This window comes from Phyllosticta citribraziliensis (genome assembly GCF_038025025.1).
Source record: "Phyllosticta citribraziliensis strain CPC 17464 chromosome Unknown J3D65scaffold_7, whole genome shotgun sequence".
Taxonomy (NCBI): Eukaryota; Fungi; Ascomycota; class Dothideomycetes; order Botryosphaeriales; family Phyllostictaceae; genus Phyllosticta; species Phyllosticta citribraziliensis.
Window position 1 is genome coordinate 1,996,342 of NW_027117344.1, and position 15,000 is coordinate 2,011,341.

General features: G+C 54.4%; 6 protein-coding genes across 6 annotated transcripts; 4 read left to right on the forward strand and 2 right to left on the reverse strand.

The window, feature by feature from the left end:
* The first annotated feature begins 3,687 nt into the window (after positions 1–3,687).
* Positions 3,688–5,341, forward strand: J3D65DRAFT_417630 (dihydrodipicolinate synthetase). Its single transcript, XM_066796065.1, has 3 exons — positions 3,688–3,960; positions 4,080–5,127; positions 5,193–5,341. Exons 1-2 carry the CDS (start codon positions 3,917–3,919, stop codon positions 4,999–5,001), a joined length of 966 nt encoding a protein of 321 aa, XP_066654833.1. The 5' UTR covers positions 3,688–3,916; the 3' UTR covers positions 5,002–5,127; positions 5,193–5,341.
* J3D65DRAFT_417347 (aspartate aminotransferase) lies at positions 5,310–7,137 on the forward strand. The gene is made up of 2 exons (XM_066796063.1): positions 5,310–5,796; positions 5,883–7,137. The coding sequence occupies exons 1-2, from the start codon at positions 5,617–5,619 to the stop codon at positions 6,948–6,950; spliced, it is 1,248 nt and encodes a 415-aa protein (XP_066654834.1). The 5' UTR covers positions 5,310–5,616; the 3' UTR covers positions 6,951–7,137.
* Positions 7,138–7,924, forward strand: J3D65DRAFT_417348 (uncharacterized protein). The gene has a single exon (XM_066796064.1). The coding sequence runs from the start codon at positions 7,324–7,326 to the stop codon at positions 7,825–7,827; it is 504 nt and encodes a 167-aa protein (XP_066654835.1). The 5' UTR covers positions 7,138–7,323; the 3' UTR covers positions 7,828–7,924.
* Positions 7,863–8,414, forward strand: J3D65DRAFT_628518 (uncharacterized protein). Its single transcript, XM_066800643.1, has one exon. It carries the CDS (start codon positions 7,919–7,921, stop codon positions 8,249–8,251), a length of 333 nt encoding a protein of 110 aa, XP_066654836.1. The 5' UTR covers positions 7,863–7,918; the 3' UTR covers positions 8,252–8,414.
* J3D65DRAFT_628520 (hydantoinase) lies at positions 8,318–12,647 on the reverse strand. The gene is made up of 6 exons (XM_066800644.1): positions 12,533–12,647; positions 12,293–12,487; positions 11,404–12,245; positions 10,197–11,350; positions 8,944–10,151; positions 8,318–8,896 (listed from the first exon to the last, which is right to left on the reverse strand). The coding sequence occupies exons 1-6, from the start codon at positions 12,595–12,597 to the stop codon at positions 8,410–8,412; spliced, it is 3,951 nt and encodes a 1,316-aa protein (XP_066654837.1). The 5' UTR covers positions 12,598–12,647; the 3' UTR covers positions 8,318–8,409.
* Positions 12,648–13,247: 600 nt separating this feature from the next.
* Positions 13,248–14,669, reverse strand: J3D65DRAFT_554978 (kinase-like domain-containing protein; the record flags this gene model as incomplete). The annotated part of the gene is made up of 4 exons (XM_066797206.1): positions 13,248–13,435; positions 13,508–13,673; positions 13,733–14,372; positions 14,425–14,669. The coding sequence occupies 4 exons, from the start codon at positions 14,667–14,669 to the stop codon at positions 13,248–13,250; spliced, it is 1,239 nt and encodes a 412-aa protein (XP_066654838.1).
* Between the last annotated feature and the right edge of the window lie 331 nt (positions 14,670–15,000).

The following is a 15,000-nucleotide window of genomic DNA, read 5'->3' on the forward strand; positions in this document are numbered from 1 at the left end:
GTGCCATGGCTGCCTCCCCAAATACGAACGATACGACCGTTTGTTGGCCTCTTTTACGACTGCTTCACTGCTCTATGCTCGTTGCGTTGCCTTGATTCCTTTGCCGGTCTGCGAAATCATGTAATTGCTAAAGAAGGCGTGGCGCTACGTGTGAGGCTGGAATACTATCTTCAATTTCTGGCGAGCATCCATTGCGTCCCGAAACTCCCAGAAAACTCCTCCACCCCTACAATCTAACGCGTTTAATATAGATTACAGGTTCTGCGCTTCATGGAGCTAGCACACTGGTCAGTCTTTTGCCATCTTCTCGTACATAATTCAGTCGATTTCATCTACGCAATGACGAGACTATGTTTGGGATTTAACAAAGACTTCAACAACCAGCGATTTCGCAGACGACTGGCTTGTGCGAAGGTCAAGAGCCGGAGATTCATCTGACCCAATGCGACGTTGGCACCTGTACCCATGTCAAGCGCAACGCGTGGCAATGAGAACGGAGATGCAACCGGATTCCCAATCATCTAACGTTGCGGCAGTCAGACTGCGCTGCACATCACGCGGGCTTGCAACATGCAACTCGACAATTCCATTCGACACAATCCTTTTGGTCAGGCGAGTCTCGGTCATCAAAATGCTGACGTCTGGCGGTGAGGACTACTCTCTTGCTGCGTACAAGACTTCCCTGTACAACGTGAGACGAGCTTAGACGCCGTTGGGCAGATCGTCAGGTACCTTGTTCCTTAGCTCGCTTCCTATGCGGACGTGGCCATGGAGGACGATGCATCTGTCCGTTCGCGCCGTTGACGATGCCGTTGGTCGCATTTTCCAACGAAACAGACAACACTCACCACATGAACAACAGCACGATAGGCCCAAACGCCACATTTCCGACATCTTCGCCGTCTTTGGCCGGTGGCACAAGCTCCGGGGGTTGAAACTGGAGCTGCCACTAATCTCCGCGCCGCCGCCGCATAACCAGGCAAGGCGCTGCGCCGCACTGGACAGAATGCGAGTTTACAGACCGGCCCGTCCACCCGCAGGAGCAATGACGCCACCCGTTACAGTGCCGCTTTCAACACCACCAACGTGGAGCACAAAAGTCATGGAATTCGCCGTCGATATGTCTCGCCTGCTGCTTACGGTTCCTCGCTCTGGCTTGGATGGCACTCTTCGTCACCAGCTTTGGCGCAGATTGCTCTTCTGAGAACAACTTCCACTGCATTTTCCAACGCCAGCGGGGTTTAGACAACGCTACAAAACACGTGCCTCCGGAGAACGTTTGTTGTCTGACGCTGGCTGCTTACTATGCTAGTCTATCCGCTTTGTTGGATGCGCGCTACTACAGCGGGACCGGCGCCTTCCAGCGCATCGTGAGGCGCCTCCCTCAGCCTAGCTGCGGCTCCTTGGCGCCAACGTGGTATCGTGCTGTACAGCACAGTCATGGACACCTAACTATTTGCGTACTAAGTGGCAGACAAGCTCCTCTCCCAGGCTCGAAGGGGCTAAGCACGACCGTTGAGATGCAGTCGTTGTCTGCAACATTGCCAAGACCCGTTGTTGCAGTGGGAATAGCCTCATTCACGACGCTAAGCAGCCGCGCGTCGGTCGCATTACGTCTGGGGTGACGCAAATGCTACGAGTACGGTGGACGTGGAAAGGGGAAAGAGCTGAACAAGAGATGCTGCATGCAAAGGTCAGCAACGAGTACATGGTGGGATTGAATCAGCTAAAGATGGTCGCCGGCAGCAGACGGTGTCCCCGCAATATGGCTTCAACCGGTGGTCTCAAGGTTGATGTCTGAGTGAGTTCCGCTTCGCCTTGTTGACGGAATGAGTTTTCGAACTACAGTCTGGCAGATTTGATTGTTGGCAACGAGCTGTCAACTGACCCGACGTCTATCAACCTCTCCCGTGTCGCATATTCAAGCTCTCTGATATCAGTCAATTCCCATGTCGTTCATTCGCTGATTGTTCAAAGTATTGGAGCCTTGTTTGCCAATTCTTTCTAATCAGCGACAGGTCCCATGCTTGACCAGACAAAATCAGTCGGCAATGTTCTTCCCCCACGTGAAGCTATCCTTTTTTCGATAGACTTTGAACCAACGCACCTCAATCAACCAAAGGAAGGAGTTGGAATAAGCGAACCCGTCGCCTGAGAGATCCACAAACATGAAAACAAGGCGAACACGAACTTTGCCAATAGACTTTGATGGTCAAAGTAACTCTTTGCTATCGATGTAGAGGTTCTGGAATGCTCAACTTACCAGGTCACCGGGTAGGAAGAAGGAATACTGTCATGGCGTGTCGGTTGACAGCGCTTGGAGAAATTCGGTCTCAAGAATCCGCCTTGCAGTCTCGTGAGGGAATTATTCAGAGCCCTTTGATCGGATCCGGTGATACCTCCTCGGCGCAATGACGTCCTCCATGCAGCCAAAATCTGAATCATACAGACTTGCAGGACCGATGGAGTTGACTATGCGTATCCCACATTGAACGACGTGCACATGGGTCCAAATCAATCTTGGCATCCATCGGCCTCGATGCCCATTGACGCTTGTGTGAGGAGCGTCTGGCTGATGTGCAGGTCTCACATCTTGCTCCCACGCTGTTCCTCACAGCCTCGAATGCAGCCTGGCCCAAGATTCCAGCTCCAGGACGATAGACATCCAGCGTTTCCGACATTGAACCAAGCTTTCGCACCCCTCACGTCGGCGCTAAACACGAGAAGCCTCTCCCACGACACAAGCGCAAGTGCAAACCCCTGCTCCGGTTCCCTTGCCTTTCCTTGCCTGCGCGTACAATGTCTTTCATCCTTTCGCCCACGCCCGGTCGTAGCTTCTCTTCACTAACTCCGACAAGGCCTCCAGCAAGCCAAAGATGTCTTGCTCTTCTCATCCCATTTGTTTTTATGACCGCGTTTCCATTCTCAGCTCGCAACTGTGCAGACATAACGCGACCTGCCGAAACCATGCTCGCCAACCGCAGATATTCACAACGGAGAGACTGACACCAGTCGTGCACATGAATTCGAATAACACTCTTTATGTCGGAGGTCGGAGTCTGAGGGCTGAGCTTTTTTCCCTTTTCTGCTGGGAGTAGGGGTCGAACTGGCCTGGCATGAATAAGATCTACAAATGACTTGGTGCCAATCCTCAGTTGGCTCAGAGTTGCAAGTGTGAAGACCAGGACTTCGAGTCTCGCCAACCAATCAGAATATGCCTCGGGGCTTGGAACTGGGCAATTGCTTCTCAGCTGGGACAAAGAACCAGTATTCCTTGAATGTTTCCCAACTCAGCCTTTCATGAGAAGTTTTGGGCGACTAAAAAAAGTTGCTGCCCGTACCTGAGCAATTGTCATTCGACAACCCAACTTGAGTACGGAAGTCCAATCTTCAGTCGGCCAGCCAGCAATCCATCACATCATGGTCAACTCTGTTCGCCAAAACGCCAGAGAGCTTGATGGCTGCTTGAATTAACCTTGGGCTCGGCAACGCAGCGACAGGCCGGGGCCATCCGGCGCGTCGGGAGTTTTTCCAGGTCCCGACATGCAGTCGGTCTTTGGGCAGATGCGCCGACTTGTCCAACGAATCGGTGCTACAACAAAGGACGAAGCGATTGAATGCATATGGGTTCTCATGACGCAGACGGAGAATGTGGCCGATCTTGGAGCATGTCTTGTGTCGTGGCACGCCTGGCCTGGAGCTGTCGACTTTGAGTTCGGAAGCGACGGGCGCACGCCGAGCGATTGTTAAGCTGCAGACGAAGAGGTCAGCTAGCGAGTAAGGATGCAGCGAGTACTAAGTGGTGCATTTCTGCACCACCGGTCGGTCGGCCGGGTCAGCGTGCAATTGGTCGTCGACTGACTGACTACGGGCGGGATCTTTCGACTTCGCGTTTGCCTCTCGACGTTCCAGCGCAATGGCCGAACCGAGGCAAGTTACTATACCCCCAAGCGGCGTCTGGTGAGTGCTGCCCTACTCTTTACTTTTGCTAGTCATTTGCATTTGCCTTCAGCTTGTCCGTACAGACATGATCCAGGGCTCTTTTCGGGCTTGATCTGCCTGCTGACGTCTGCCAACAGGGTACCCGCCATCACCTTCTACGACGACAGCGACGAACTCAGCCTCGATGCGCAGGCTCAATACTATCGCTACCTCTCCACGACGGGCCTGGCGGGACTGGTCATCTTGGGAACCAACGCGGAAGCCTTCCTCCTGACGCCCGATGAGAGACGTACATTGATTGCGACGGCCAGGAAGGCTGTTGGGCCCGACTTTCCGATCATGGCTGGATGCGGTGCTCACAGCACCAAGCAAGTCCTTGGGCACATCAAGGATGCTGCCGACGCTGGTGCCAACTTCGCGCTGGTTCTTCCTCCTGCGTACTTTGGCAAAGCATCGACTCCGGCTGTGATTGAACGCTTTTTCGACTCGATTGCCGCCAAAAGCCCGTTGCCAATCGTCATTTACAATTTTCCCGGCGTCTGCAACGGGGTAGATCTGGACTCTGACCTCATTACGCGCTTGGCATTGAGGCACGAAAACATTGTGGGCGTGAAGTTGACCTGCGGATCTGTCGCCAAAATCACGCGTCTCTCCGCCGTTTTGCCCAAAGAGCGGTTTGCGACTTTTGGCGGTCAGAGTGATTTCTTGCTCGGTGCCCTCGCCAGCGGCGCCGCAGGATGCATTGCCGCCTTTGCCAATGTTGCGCCTAGAGTCGTCGTGAAAATCTATGACCTTCACCAAAGCGGCGAGAAAGAGGAAGCTTTCAAGTTGCATCAGAGCGCAGCTCTGGCTGAGCAGCCTTGCAAGCTAGGGATTGCGGCGACCAAGTACGCTGCTGCCATCTACACCGGAAAGAGAGCAGGAATCGCAAATGTCGAAAAGCTGGCAAAGCCAAGGGAGCCCTACACTGAGCCGTCAGAAGCCGTGAAGAAAACGGTACAGGAAACAATGGCGGAAATCCAACAAATCGAGTCCCGGGTGGCGGAGTCTGGACGATGAAGAGGCCAGGGGTGACTGTCTGGTCTCCAGTCTGGCTGCATCGAGGCCGATTTCCGGCCCCTTGATAGCACGCCGTCAACTCTCGGCTTTCTCAATTCCATTCTCCTTCAAGCAGTGGTACTCCATATGAAGCAAACCATCAGCTTGAGCCAATTGATCTTTTGTGCCGTTCACCAGAGACGGAGACGTACCTTCAAACCCTCGTCTTGCGGCTTCCCAACGGACATCACGCCAAGGCGCGAGCTCGCTCCGCCGCACACTCCGGCCTCGCCATTTCAACGACCCGAAAGCACGCAGTCAGCGATGCAGGTGAGTCAATTGGAGTGACTGTTAGATGTGGAGTCGTTGAACTGGGGAAGAAAGGAAGCACGGCACGCCGCGAGGCCCCCGGCTCTCACTCGGAGAACAAAGCGCGCAGGCGAGCGCCGTAAAAAAAGTGGGAAAGAGTTTTCCAGGCACAACATAAAGTCAGGAGGATACCCCTCCTCACGCCATCGTGTTGTTGTCCATTAAAGCCCGCCGCCTTGCCCCCGTGTTGACGGATTTTGAGCCGCATCTGTCGCATTCTTTTCCAACATCTTCCCTTGAGCCGCAGTCAGCCGCCATTTGCCGAACATGGGTTCTCTTCCGATCCCGGACTCTCGATTTGCCCATCTGGACGAGTATCCTATGGATGAGGCGTTTATGATTATGCGAGACTTTGCTCTGGATGCTCATCCGCACAAAATCAGCTTGGGGGCTGGTGTCTACCGTGACAATGAAGCGAAGCCGTGGATTTTGCCCAGCGTCCGCGAGGTAGGAATTTTTTTTCATCCCAAATTCATTGTCACTTATGAAAGACGTCCACCTGCCGTCAACAGAATGAATACTGACCTGTTCAGGCTGAGCAACTCATCGTTCAAGACCCAAATACCGACCATGAATATCAACCCATGGCCGGCCATCCTCCTTTCATCCCATTGGCGCAAGAACTCACCTTTGGCCCCCTCATGGCCTCGCTGAGCAACCGCATCGTCTCCTGCCAAACCATTTCGGGGACAGGTGCTTGTCACTTTGCTTTCCGATTCATCTCTGAAGTCACCTCAGCCAAGCGCGTCTGGATCAGCAATCCAACCTGGGGCAACCACCACCTTCTCTGGGACATTTCGGCGCCCCAAGTAAAGCAGCAGCTCTACCCCTACTACAACGCCAAGACGTGCTCGCTCGACTTTGAAGCCATGATTCAGACGCTCGACGCCGAGGCCCAGCCGGGCGACATCATCCTGCTCCACGCCTGCGCGCACAACCCCACCGGAATCGACCCGACGCCCGAGCAATGGGCGGTCATTGCCGACGTGTGCGAGCGCAAGCAACTGTTCCCCCTCTTCGACTCTGCCTACCAGGGCTTCGCATCCGGCGACCTGGACCAAGACGCCTATGCCATCCGGCTCTTCGCCGAGCGCGGCTTCGAGCTGGCGGTGGCGCAGTCGTTCAGCAAAAACTTTGGGCTGTACGGGCAGCGCGTCGGAGCGCTGCACATAGTCGTGTCGCGCAGCGACGCAGTCCCGTCCACACAGTCGCATCTGACCAAGCTCGTGCGCGGCGAATTCAGCACAGCACCGGTGCACGGCGCGCGCATCGTATCTAGGATCTTGAGCGACGCGGCGCTGCGCAAGCAGTGGTACGGCGATCTGCAGGTCATGAGCAGCCGCCTCAAGGACATGCGCCGCGCGCTGTACGACGAGCTGCGCCGCCTGGGTACGCCCGGCTCCTGGGAGCACATTGTCGACCAGATTGGCATGTTCAGCTACACTGGTCTCAACGAGAAGCAGGTCCGCCGCCTCCGCGATGAGCAGCACATGTACATGATGAGCTCTGGCCGCGCGAGCATCGCCGGACTCAACACGTCCAACGTGGCGGCGGCCGCGGCGGCCATCGATGCCGTCGTGCGCGCTGAGAAACAGGCTTAAACGCCGTCCAGCCCTCCTGCTGCGCCGAACTCGAGGCGCGTGACTGGCAGGAGGTCCTAAGCTCGTCTCGGATTCAGTCAACATTTCTTCTCGTCGAAAAGCGTTTCGCGTCGCATTCTGCATTGAAAGGAGTTTGTTCAGAGAGAAGGAAAGGAAAGTAGAGGAGGAAGGATACCCCCGCGGGTGAACAACGTCATCACAAGGTCTGTCGGTGCATAATTTTCTCTTCATGGTCATCAACATCATGTCTTACGTCTGCATCGAAAGGAGTCTGTTCACGTTGGGTTTCAACAGCATGGAAAAATAAAACCAAAAAGTGTTGCATGGGGTTGGACGACGTCTCTTTTCGAGCAAGTTATCACAAGGTCTGTCGATGCAGCCAGCGACGCCGCTTTCCCTTTTCTTTTGGACGTCTCGGCATTCGCCGGGACCCGTCCCACGTTATCTCGTTTTCGTCACCATCATAATCATCACTGCATTGGAAGGCGTTTGTTCGGGTCAGCAAGAGGAGGATGAGATGGAGAAGATACCCCCGACTGGACAGAGCATCACAAGGTCTGTCGATGTACACACCATGGCATCGGAAGGAATTGTTCACGGGACTTCAATGTTTTTCTTTGCTTTCAAAGGCATGTCGACGTCGTTGCGGTGGCGTGCGCTTGCTGAGCCGTGGCGCTGCAGCGTGGCTGATCGTCTCGCCCTGCGATTCCGCAAGCGTGGATTCGGCGCCCTGGTGCCACGGTGGGGGAACGTTGTGGTGATGACTTCGCGAGCTGGACGGCGGGAGGAGTCTCCAGCGGCCGAGAACGAGCATCAGTCGTGGCGGCATGTAGACGTAGTACTGGTACCTGGACAAGTCAGCACAAGGTCAACCTAATGCAAGCATTCATTAAGCAGCAAGAAGCAAAATAGGCGGCGGCGGCGGCGCTTTCCACCATGGCAGACCACTGTCTCGGGATAAATTCTTCATGGCGGGTTTTTTGCTTTTTCTTCTTCTCTTCAAGAGGCGCGGTGGCTTGTCTTGGCTCTTCGTGATCGTCTTGCCCTGCCTTCGGGGAATTTCCGCTGGCTTGTGTCCTCGCGTTCTTTGCTTTTCGCCCACCCACCCCTCGGACGTCGCATTTTGGCTGAATGCAGGGCTGCAGGTGCTAGCGGTCTGGGCACTTCCCACCCCCACGGTCCGGAAAGCATCACCGTCGTTGTGGCGCCCAATGATTGAAAGTACGTCGCGTGATTGGAGCTTGTGGTCGGCGGTCGGTCTGATTGGCTGGGAGTTGGTGAAGCAGTCGTCGTTACTTTGATGGAATCGTAAAAGTCAGTCGGGCATTACCAAATTGGATATGGAGAACCGGCGACCGTCGTGAGTCGTCAAGTGTTGGAAATGTCTAGTCCTTGTCGAAGGGTCCTCGACTCGTGAAAAAAGGGTCTTTATACGTCGTGGTATATCGAATGTTACCCATCAGTTCCCTGTCGCCATTGCTTCTCTTGCGCTCACACTCCCCTGCGCCCTGAAAAGATACGGACTCCGAATGTACTTCTCGTGCCTCCTGAATGTGCCTTCCTCCAGATCCACTGGCTCGGTCTCCTCCAAACTTCTATCCTTGCCCCATCCTCCACCTCCAGGCGTCTGGACTACAATGCGATCACCCTTTTGCATGAGCGTTGTAGCCCTGCCTCCAAGATTGATGGTTCGCACGCTGCCGTCGTTTTCCTTCTTGATCCAAAGGTTGACACCTCGTGCACCTTCGCCACCGCCCGCCATGCCGTAGGGCGCGTTGACTCGGCGCTCGCTCAGGATGGAGACTTGCATTGGCCGGCGTAGCTCAATGTCGCGGATGCAGCCGTCGCCGCCCCGACGCAGACCACAACCACCGCTGTTAGGTCGGATGCTGAAGCGATGCAAGAGAACGGGGTAGCGCTTTTCAAAGACTTCGGGATCCGTCATGCTATGGAATGTTAGCTCGAATAAACCCAGTAGCATTGTAAATCTTACCGCGTGTTGGTGATGTGCGTGTGGACGCCGCTCTGGCCCTCCCAGTCGGCACCTGCACCGCTACCTCCTGCAATCGTCTCGTAGTATCCAAAGCCCTTGGTGATGTTGCCGCGCTCGTCACGCCCACCGTAGCCAAATGTCAGATTGTTACACGTGCCTTGGCTTGCGGCCGCAGCTCTGAAGGCCTTGAAAATCAAATCGACGACGCGCTGACTCGTCTCTACATTGCTTCCCACTGTTGCGGCCTTGAGGCTTGGTGAGAGCAGCGTGCCGTCGGGACAATACACCTCAATCGGCGTCAGGCAGCCTTGATTCAGGGGAATGTCGGAGCTAATCATGCAGCGCAGGCAGTAGATGATGCCCGAATACATGATTGCTGGAGGAGTGTTGAGGTTGTTGAAGGCCTCCGGGCCTGTGCCAGAGAAGTCAAACTTGGCGGAGCCGTCTTCGGGATTGATGGTAATCTTGAGCGCGAGCGGTGTGCCGTCATCCATGTAGTCGATTGCTTCCAGGGGCTGTCCGCGGAACCGAGTCGAAAAGGTCTTGAGGAGCTCACGCACAGACTCTTCCGCATTCTTTTGAATCGCTTCCATGTAGAAGCGGACGACAGGCCAAGTGTACTCGCGGACGAGTGAGGTAATGAGGTGGATTCCGCGGTTGTTGGCTGCAATGGCGGCTTTCAGGTCAGCAATGTTGTCGCGAAGCGTTCGAGTGCCAGAGCAGCCCGGATATTGCGAGGGGACGTCGTAGAGATGGTAGATGAGGCCCTGTTCGTCAAAGACGCCCTCCTTGACCATTTTGAAGGACTCGATGGCGGCCCCTTCTTGCCAAAGCTCGGTGCTGTTGGGCGGCATTGAGCCGGCTGAGATGCCGCCAATGTCGGCGTGATGGCCTCTATTCGCGACAAAAAAGAGAATCTCCTGGGGATTCTTTTCGTCATCAAAGACGGGTGTGATGACTGTGAGATCTGGGAGATGGGTGCCACCGGCACAAGGGTGATTGCTCAAGATGACGTCTCCAGGCTTGAGCTCTCCTTTCTTGTAGCGGTTGGCTTGGTAAGAAATGGCAGTGCTCATCGACCCCAAGTGGCCTGGAATGTGAGGAGCATTTGCGACAAGACCACCAGTCGCTGAAAAGACTGCACAGCTGTAATCTAGCCGCTCCTTGATATTTGTCGATATCGAGGTCTTTTGAAGTGTTTGGCCCATCTGCGGAATGGTTAGACTTGTAATCATCGAAAGAGATAAACATACCTGCTCCGCAACACTCATGAACCGATGTCCAAAGACACTCAACTGAATCGGATCAATGGCCTCGGTACTCACGGCCACCTTTTCCGTATCGAGCAACTCAATGACCAGATGCTCGTCTGTAATTGTCGCCTCGCTAGCCGGATCCAAAATAATGGTCTGCGTAGCATCAATAGCAACGGCCGGGCCCTTGAGCTTACAACCCTTGGGCAAATTCGCAATGCTGTAAACTGGCGAATCTACCCACCCGTCCTTTTCAAAGTAAATCTGCCGAGTTGACTTTGCACTGGAAGGATCGACGTAGTTGTCCTTTTGAATCTTTTCCAATTGAGCAAGAGGAGTGGAGACGTGCAAGTCCATGGCTTTCCCAACACTGCGAACGCGTACATCGTCCACGAGTATATCGCGCGGTTGGGTGAAGCCAAACTCTCTGTGATGTCGCTGGACAAACGCTTGGGCAAAGTCGCCATCGGCGGGCTTGGAAATCATGAGCGCAGTGTCAGAGCCCTTGTAGCGCATATTCAGGAAATGTTCGTGCTCGACGCGGTTCTCGCGGAAGCCTTGTTTGGTGAGGGCGTCTGTTGCTTGCGAGCACAGCGACTCAAAGCGGCTTGCGATGCGTCCAGCAGCTTCCGGTCCGTACGCGACTGCTTCTGGTTCCTGCTTTTCGACCACGACATCCGCCAGTGCCATTCCGTAGGCCGAGAGAATACTGGAGAGCTGGTGAATTAGGACGCGCTTGATTCCAAGGTCTCGCGCAATGGCTGTCGCATGTTGTCCACCTGCTCCGCCAAAACAAGCCAGGTTGTGACTTGATGTCTCGAATCCTCTGCCCTCGCTGAGAGTGCGAATCGGACGGGTCATGGCCGCGTTCGCAACTTGAATGAAGCCCATGGCAACCTGTTCAGGAGTAAGCTTGTCGTCGCCATGCTTTTCAGCGTTGACGAGCTCTGTGAGTTGAATAAATTTCTTCTTGACAACCTCTGAATCAAGAGGACGGGGAAAGTAGTCTGGAAGAATGCGGCCGAGAAAGTAGTTGGCGTCGGTGATGGTCAAGGGACCTCCCAAGCCATAGCAGGCAGGCCCAGGATTTGCCCCGGCGGATGATGGGCCGACCTTGAACAGTCCATTCTCCCAAAAGAGAATGGAACCGCCACCTGGACGAAGTCAGCAAATTGCACCAGATCTTGAACCAGCAGAGAATGCTCACCTGCTGCCACGGTATTAATGTCCAACTGGGGACTCTGAATTGTGACCTCTGCAGTCGTACTCTCAAACACGTGCTCCAGAGACCCGCCATATCTCGAAACGTCGGTGCTCGTGCCGCCCATGTCGAAACCCAGCACCGGTGTGCCTTCTTGGGGATCAAAGCAGGTCTTTGCGTAGCCGACAACACCACCCGCAGGCCCTGATAGGATTGCCCGCAACCCTGTAAACTCGGTAAAAGGGGTAAGTCCGCCGTCGGATTGGGAAAGCAACAGCTTCTTTGCATTGGCGCCCGTCAGTGCCCCCTTGAAGCCTTTCCGAAAGCTGTCGAGGTACTCTGCTGTAATGGGCGAGAGATAGGCATCTGCGGTCGCCGATTGCGCTCTTGGTACAATCTTGATCATGGGCTGGAGTTGTGAGGAGAGGGCAACCTTGAAGCCCATTCGTTGTGCAATCTTTCCAACCGCCAACTCGTGCTCAGGAAACGTAAATGAGTGCATGAGGGCGACGGCAATACTCCTGTAGCCTTGGTCCCAAAGAGTCTGGAGATCCTTCTCGACGGCTTCATAATCTGGCGTCTTCAAGACTCGAAGTGGCTCGCCCGTGAGTCCGCGGACGAGTTGGGGGTCAGAATCAATTTTAACAGATGCTGGCTCAGGGTCTTCGGAGAAGCCCTCGACAGTCACCCGTTCATCGACTTCGACAACGGTTTCATAAAGGCGGTCGAGCTTGCGCACCGAGAGATCAAAGAGGTGCGGGCGCGCTTGATTTCCAATGACGAGAAGGTCCCGGAAGCCTTGGGTGATGAGGAGGGCTACGCGCTCTCCCTTGCGTTCCAGCAATGCACTGCTAAAGTTAGTAGATTGTCGCCAGAAGATATCGGTCCAGCCTACTTTGTTGCCACAGTAGTGCCCATACGGATCGACTCGACTGGATCCAAATCTATGGGTTCCCCTCGAGGGATACTTTTGCCCGCGGCAATTTCCAGAATTTGACGGATTCCTTCGGTCGGCGCATCAGGATACTCTGACGAGACTGAAAGGAGTTTGAGGACAACATCTTCATTTCGTCCAGGAATACGTGCCCAGCTTTTGATGGTCAGTTTGAGTCAGCATGGTGTCGAGCACACTTACAAGTCACAAAAGGTTCCTCCTCGGTCAATTGCTATCCGCACACCTTCCTGGGCAATAGAGGGCATGTTGGGTTATCGAAATGTTTTTCGAGCGGTCATTAAAGTTGGAGTGTCGGTGTCTTTATAGATTGGTCTTGCAGGTCTGGAGGAATGGAGGGTGCTCCGCTGACGACTTGTATCTATGGAGCCCTCTTCGGCAAGAGGTCACGCAGCCCTCGAACCCCTCCTTGAAGACACGGGACGGGCTTTGATACAAAGCCGTTGCCCAATAGACCGCCATTGTCAGCATATCGCCATAGAAAGCTAGGTGTTTTGGTGGGAGAGCGGTCCGGTTGATCGCCTCAAGTTCCCGATACACGTGAAAGGCTTCGGCTGGATCGGCCGATAGCCGTAGTTGCCGACTAAGCTTCCAGTCCTGGTCAGTTTTGAAGCAACGCACTCTACTCCACTTCCCCAACTTTGAAGCTGCCCATGATGTGGAGAAGTCTGCTGAGTATCTTAGTGGTGATTGTTGAGCGTTCGATTCCTCATGACTCTCCCATGCTCGAAAGAAACAGCTCAATATGCTAATCTGCTCCGTTGAACCATTGCTTCCAAGCCACATCTGTGGTTTTGAACGATTGCTTCCTAAACGCGCAGCCATCGTGACGAACGGTGGTCCTCTGGGTCCGGCAGCAATAAACGGTTGGCAATTCTCCTCAGAAACCCCGTCATTCTTACTCAGTGTGCTTTTGTATCCACTCATCCTCTACCAGCTCCCGGGCAGAGCTGCGTTTCTCTGGCTCCCACTGCAGCATCTTACGCATCAAGCGCAAGAAACACTCCCTGTCTTCTCCTTCGAGGGATGTTTCCCTACGCTCGAGCGGTGTGGATTCTGGTATCGGGATTCCTGCGCAAAAGTCACCTGTAAAAATGCGCGGTCAACGAACAGTAAAATTCCTGGATCAGCATCCTAAAAGCTAGGTGTGCAACTCACCAGCATCGTTAAAGAAATTGCTCTTCAGGTTCGCTCGGGCAAGCAAATTCGGCGGTGGAGGCCCGAGGAGGGCTATCATCTCAGCAAGATGAGCCCGTCCCCGATACAGGTTCAATTCGGGATCCTGGCCGGTGAACAGGTGCTCGCCTTCGAAGGCATCCCAGACCTGCGGATGGAAAGAGAGGTGTAAGCCAGAGCACAGTAATTCAAGGTATCAACACTTACCATGCACCCCACGTTCCATATGTCGACGCTGTAAGTCCACGAGATGTCCAAGATGACTTCTGGCGCTCGATAGACATCCGGTTGAATATCTTCCCGATGCTCGGCTTCGTCATCCAGCGGCATCGCCGATCCAAGGTCACACAGCACAGGCGCACCAAAGTCTCTGGGCATATTCAACTTGCGGGAGAGGTAGATGATTTGCCCATCGAGTTGCTTCCTCGGGCTTGGCTCCTCCAGCTCCTCTCGTTCGAAAGTTTTGAGTACGGGACTATCTGCTCCGAGCAAGACGTTGGCCTCCTTGATGTCAGTATGCGCGACGTGGCACTCTGTGTGAAGAAAGTCCAGGGCCTGGAAGAGGCGCTTGAGCACAAAGGCCACGACCGGCTCCGGCAATCTCCTCACGGGGTTCCGATGCCTTATTTCAAGCAAACTCTCCCAGAGCGGTGGATGCACGAGGCATCGATGCCGCCCTTTGGGCCCGTCAACGTAAAACGAGTCTAGCAGCGAGCGGACGGCACTGCGGCCCGGGTGGTCCTTGGCTGCGGTCTCAATGCGCTTGTAAACGTCGAGCTCATTTTCCAGCTCACTCCCCGTGGACACGGAATGGATGAAGATCTTGAGGGCAACGTGGCGACATTGGCTAGGAATGTGAATTGAGCGACAGGCCATGCAGGTAGGGAACCGATACTGACATGAGATCCCGTGCTAGCCACACGGTCGAGGTGACTCCAAATCCCAGCTTCCCGACGATCTGGAAGCGGTCGCGAAGAATTTCACCGATCCGGACAGGATAGTATCGTGACGCGACGTAGTTTGGAACGGTCTCCTCTTCCACCTTCTGGTTTGCAGAAATGAGGAAGAAATCCTTGTTGGAAAAGGTGAGCGGTTTCCATGTGCGACTGAAAAGCGGCCTCCATGCGCGACGGAGAATCGACATGGCAACAACTGTGTTAGGTGTGATGGCATCAAAAGTAGTGTTGCAATTGGTCGAAGGCTCAGTCGCAAAAGTCGTGGCGCGTACAATCCTACGGTTGTGTAAGTTGGGGCGAATGCTCCCTAGACCTATTCTCCCACGGGCTTGAATGCTCTTGACTGACCTCAACCATCGTTGTGGCTACGACTTTTGCGATCAAGCCTTGGTCCAAGGGCAAAAGGCAGATTTTCGACCGTGCCCCTCTAGCCGATCCCCTGTGTAACAAATAAGCGCCAAAGCCGTTGCACGCTTCCCCAGCTTTCAAACTGTCTATGATGAGGAATGCTCCGGGTAC

What these genes read in the sequence shown, in the direction of transcription:
- J3D65DRAFT_417348 (XM_066796064.1), top strand. Translation starts at nt 7,324, where the DNA reads ATGCAGCCAGCGACGCCGCTTTCCCTTTTCTTTTGGACGTCTCGGCAT.
- J3D65DRAFT_417630 (XM_066796065.1), top strand. Translation starts at nt 3,917, where the DNA reads ATGGCCGAACCGAGGCAAGTTACTATACCCCCAAGCGGCGTCTG. An exon ending in ATACCCCCAAGCGGCGTCTG is followed by an intron (nt 3,961 to 4,079) that starts GTGAGTGCTGCC and finishes GTCTGCCAACAG; the next exon opens with GGTACCCGCCATCACCTTCT.
- J3D65DRAFT_628518 (XM_066800643.1), top strand. Translation starts at nt 7,919, where the DNA reads ATGGCGGGTTTTTTGCTTTTTCTTCTTCTCTTCAAGAGGCGCGGTGGC.
- J3D65DRAFT_417347 (XM_066796063.1), top strand. Translation starts at nt 5,617, where the DNA reads ATGGGTTCTCTTCCGATCCCGGACTCTCGATTTGCCCATCTGGACGAG. An exon ending in TTTTGCCCAGCGTCCGCGAG is followed by an intron (nt 5,797 to 5,882) that starts GTAGGAATTTTT and finishes TGACCTGTTCAG; the next exon opens with GCTGAGCAACTCATCGTTCA.
- J3D65DRAFT_628520 (XM_066800644.1), bottom strand. Translation starts at nt 12,597, where the DNA reads ATGCCCTCTATTGCCCAGGAAGGTGTGCGGATAGCAATTGACCGAGGA. An exon ending in GGAGGAACCTTTTGTGACTT is followed by an intron (nt 12,488 to 12,532) that starts GTAAGTGTGCTC and finishes GACCATCAAAAG; the next exon opens with CTGGGCACGTATTCCTGGAC. An exon ending in CATTAATACCGTGGCAGCAG is followed by an intron (nt 11,351 to 11,403) that starts GTGAGCATTCTC and finishes GACTTCGTCCAG; the next exon opens with GTGGCGGTTCCATTCTCTTT.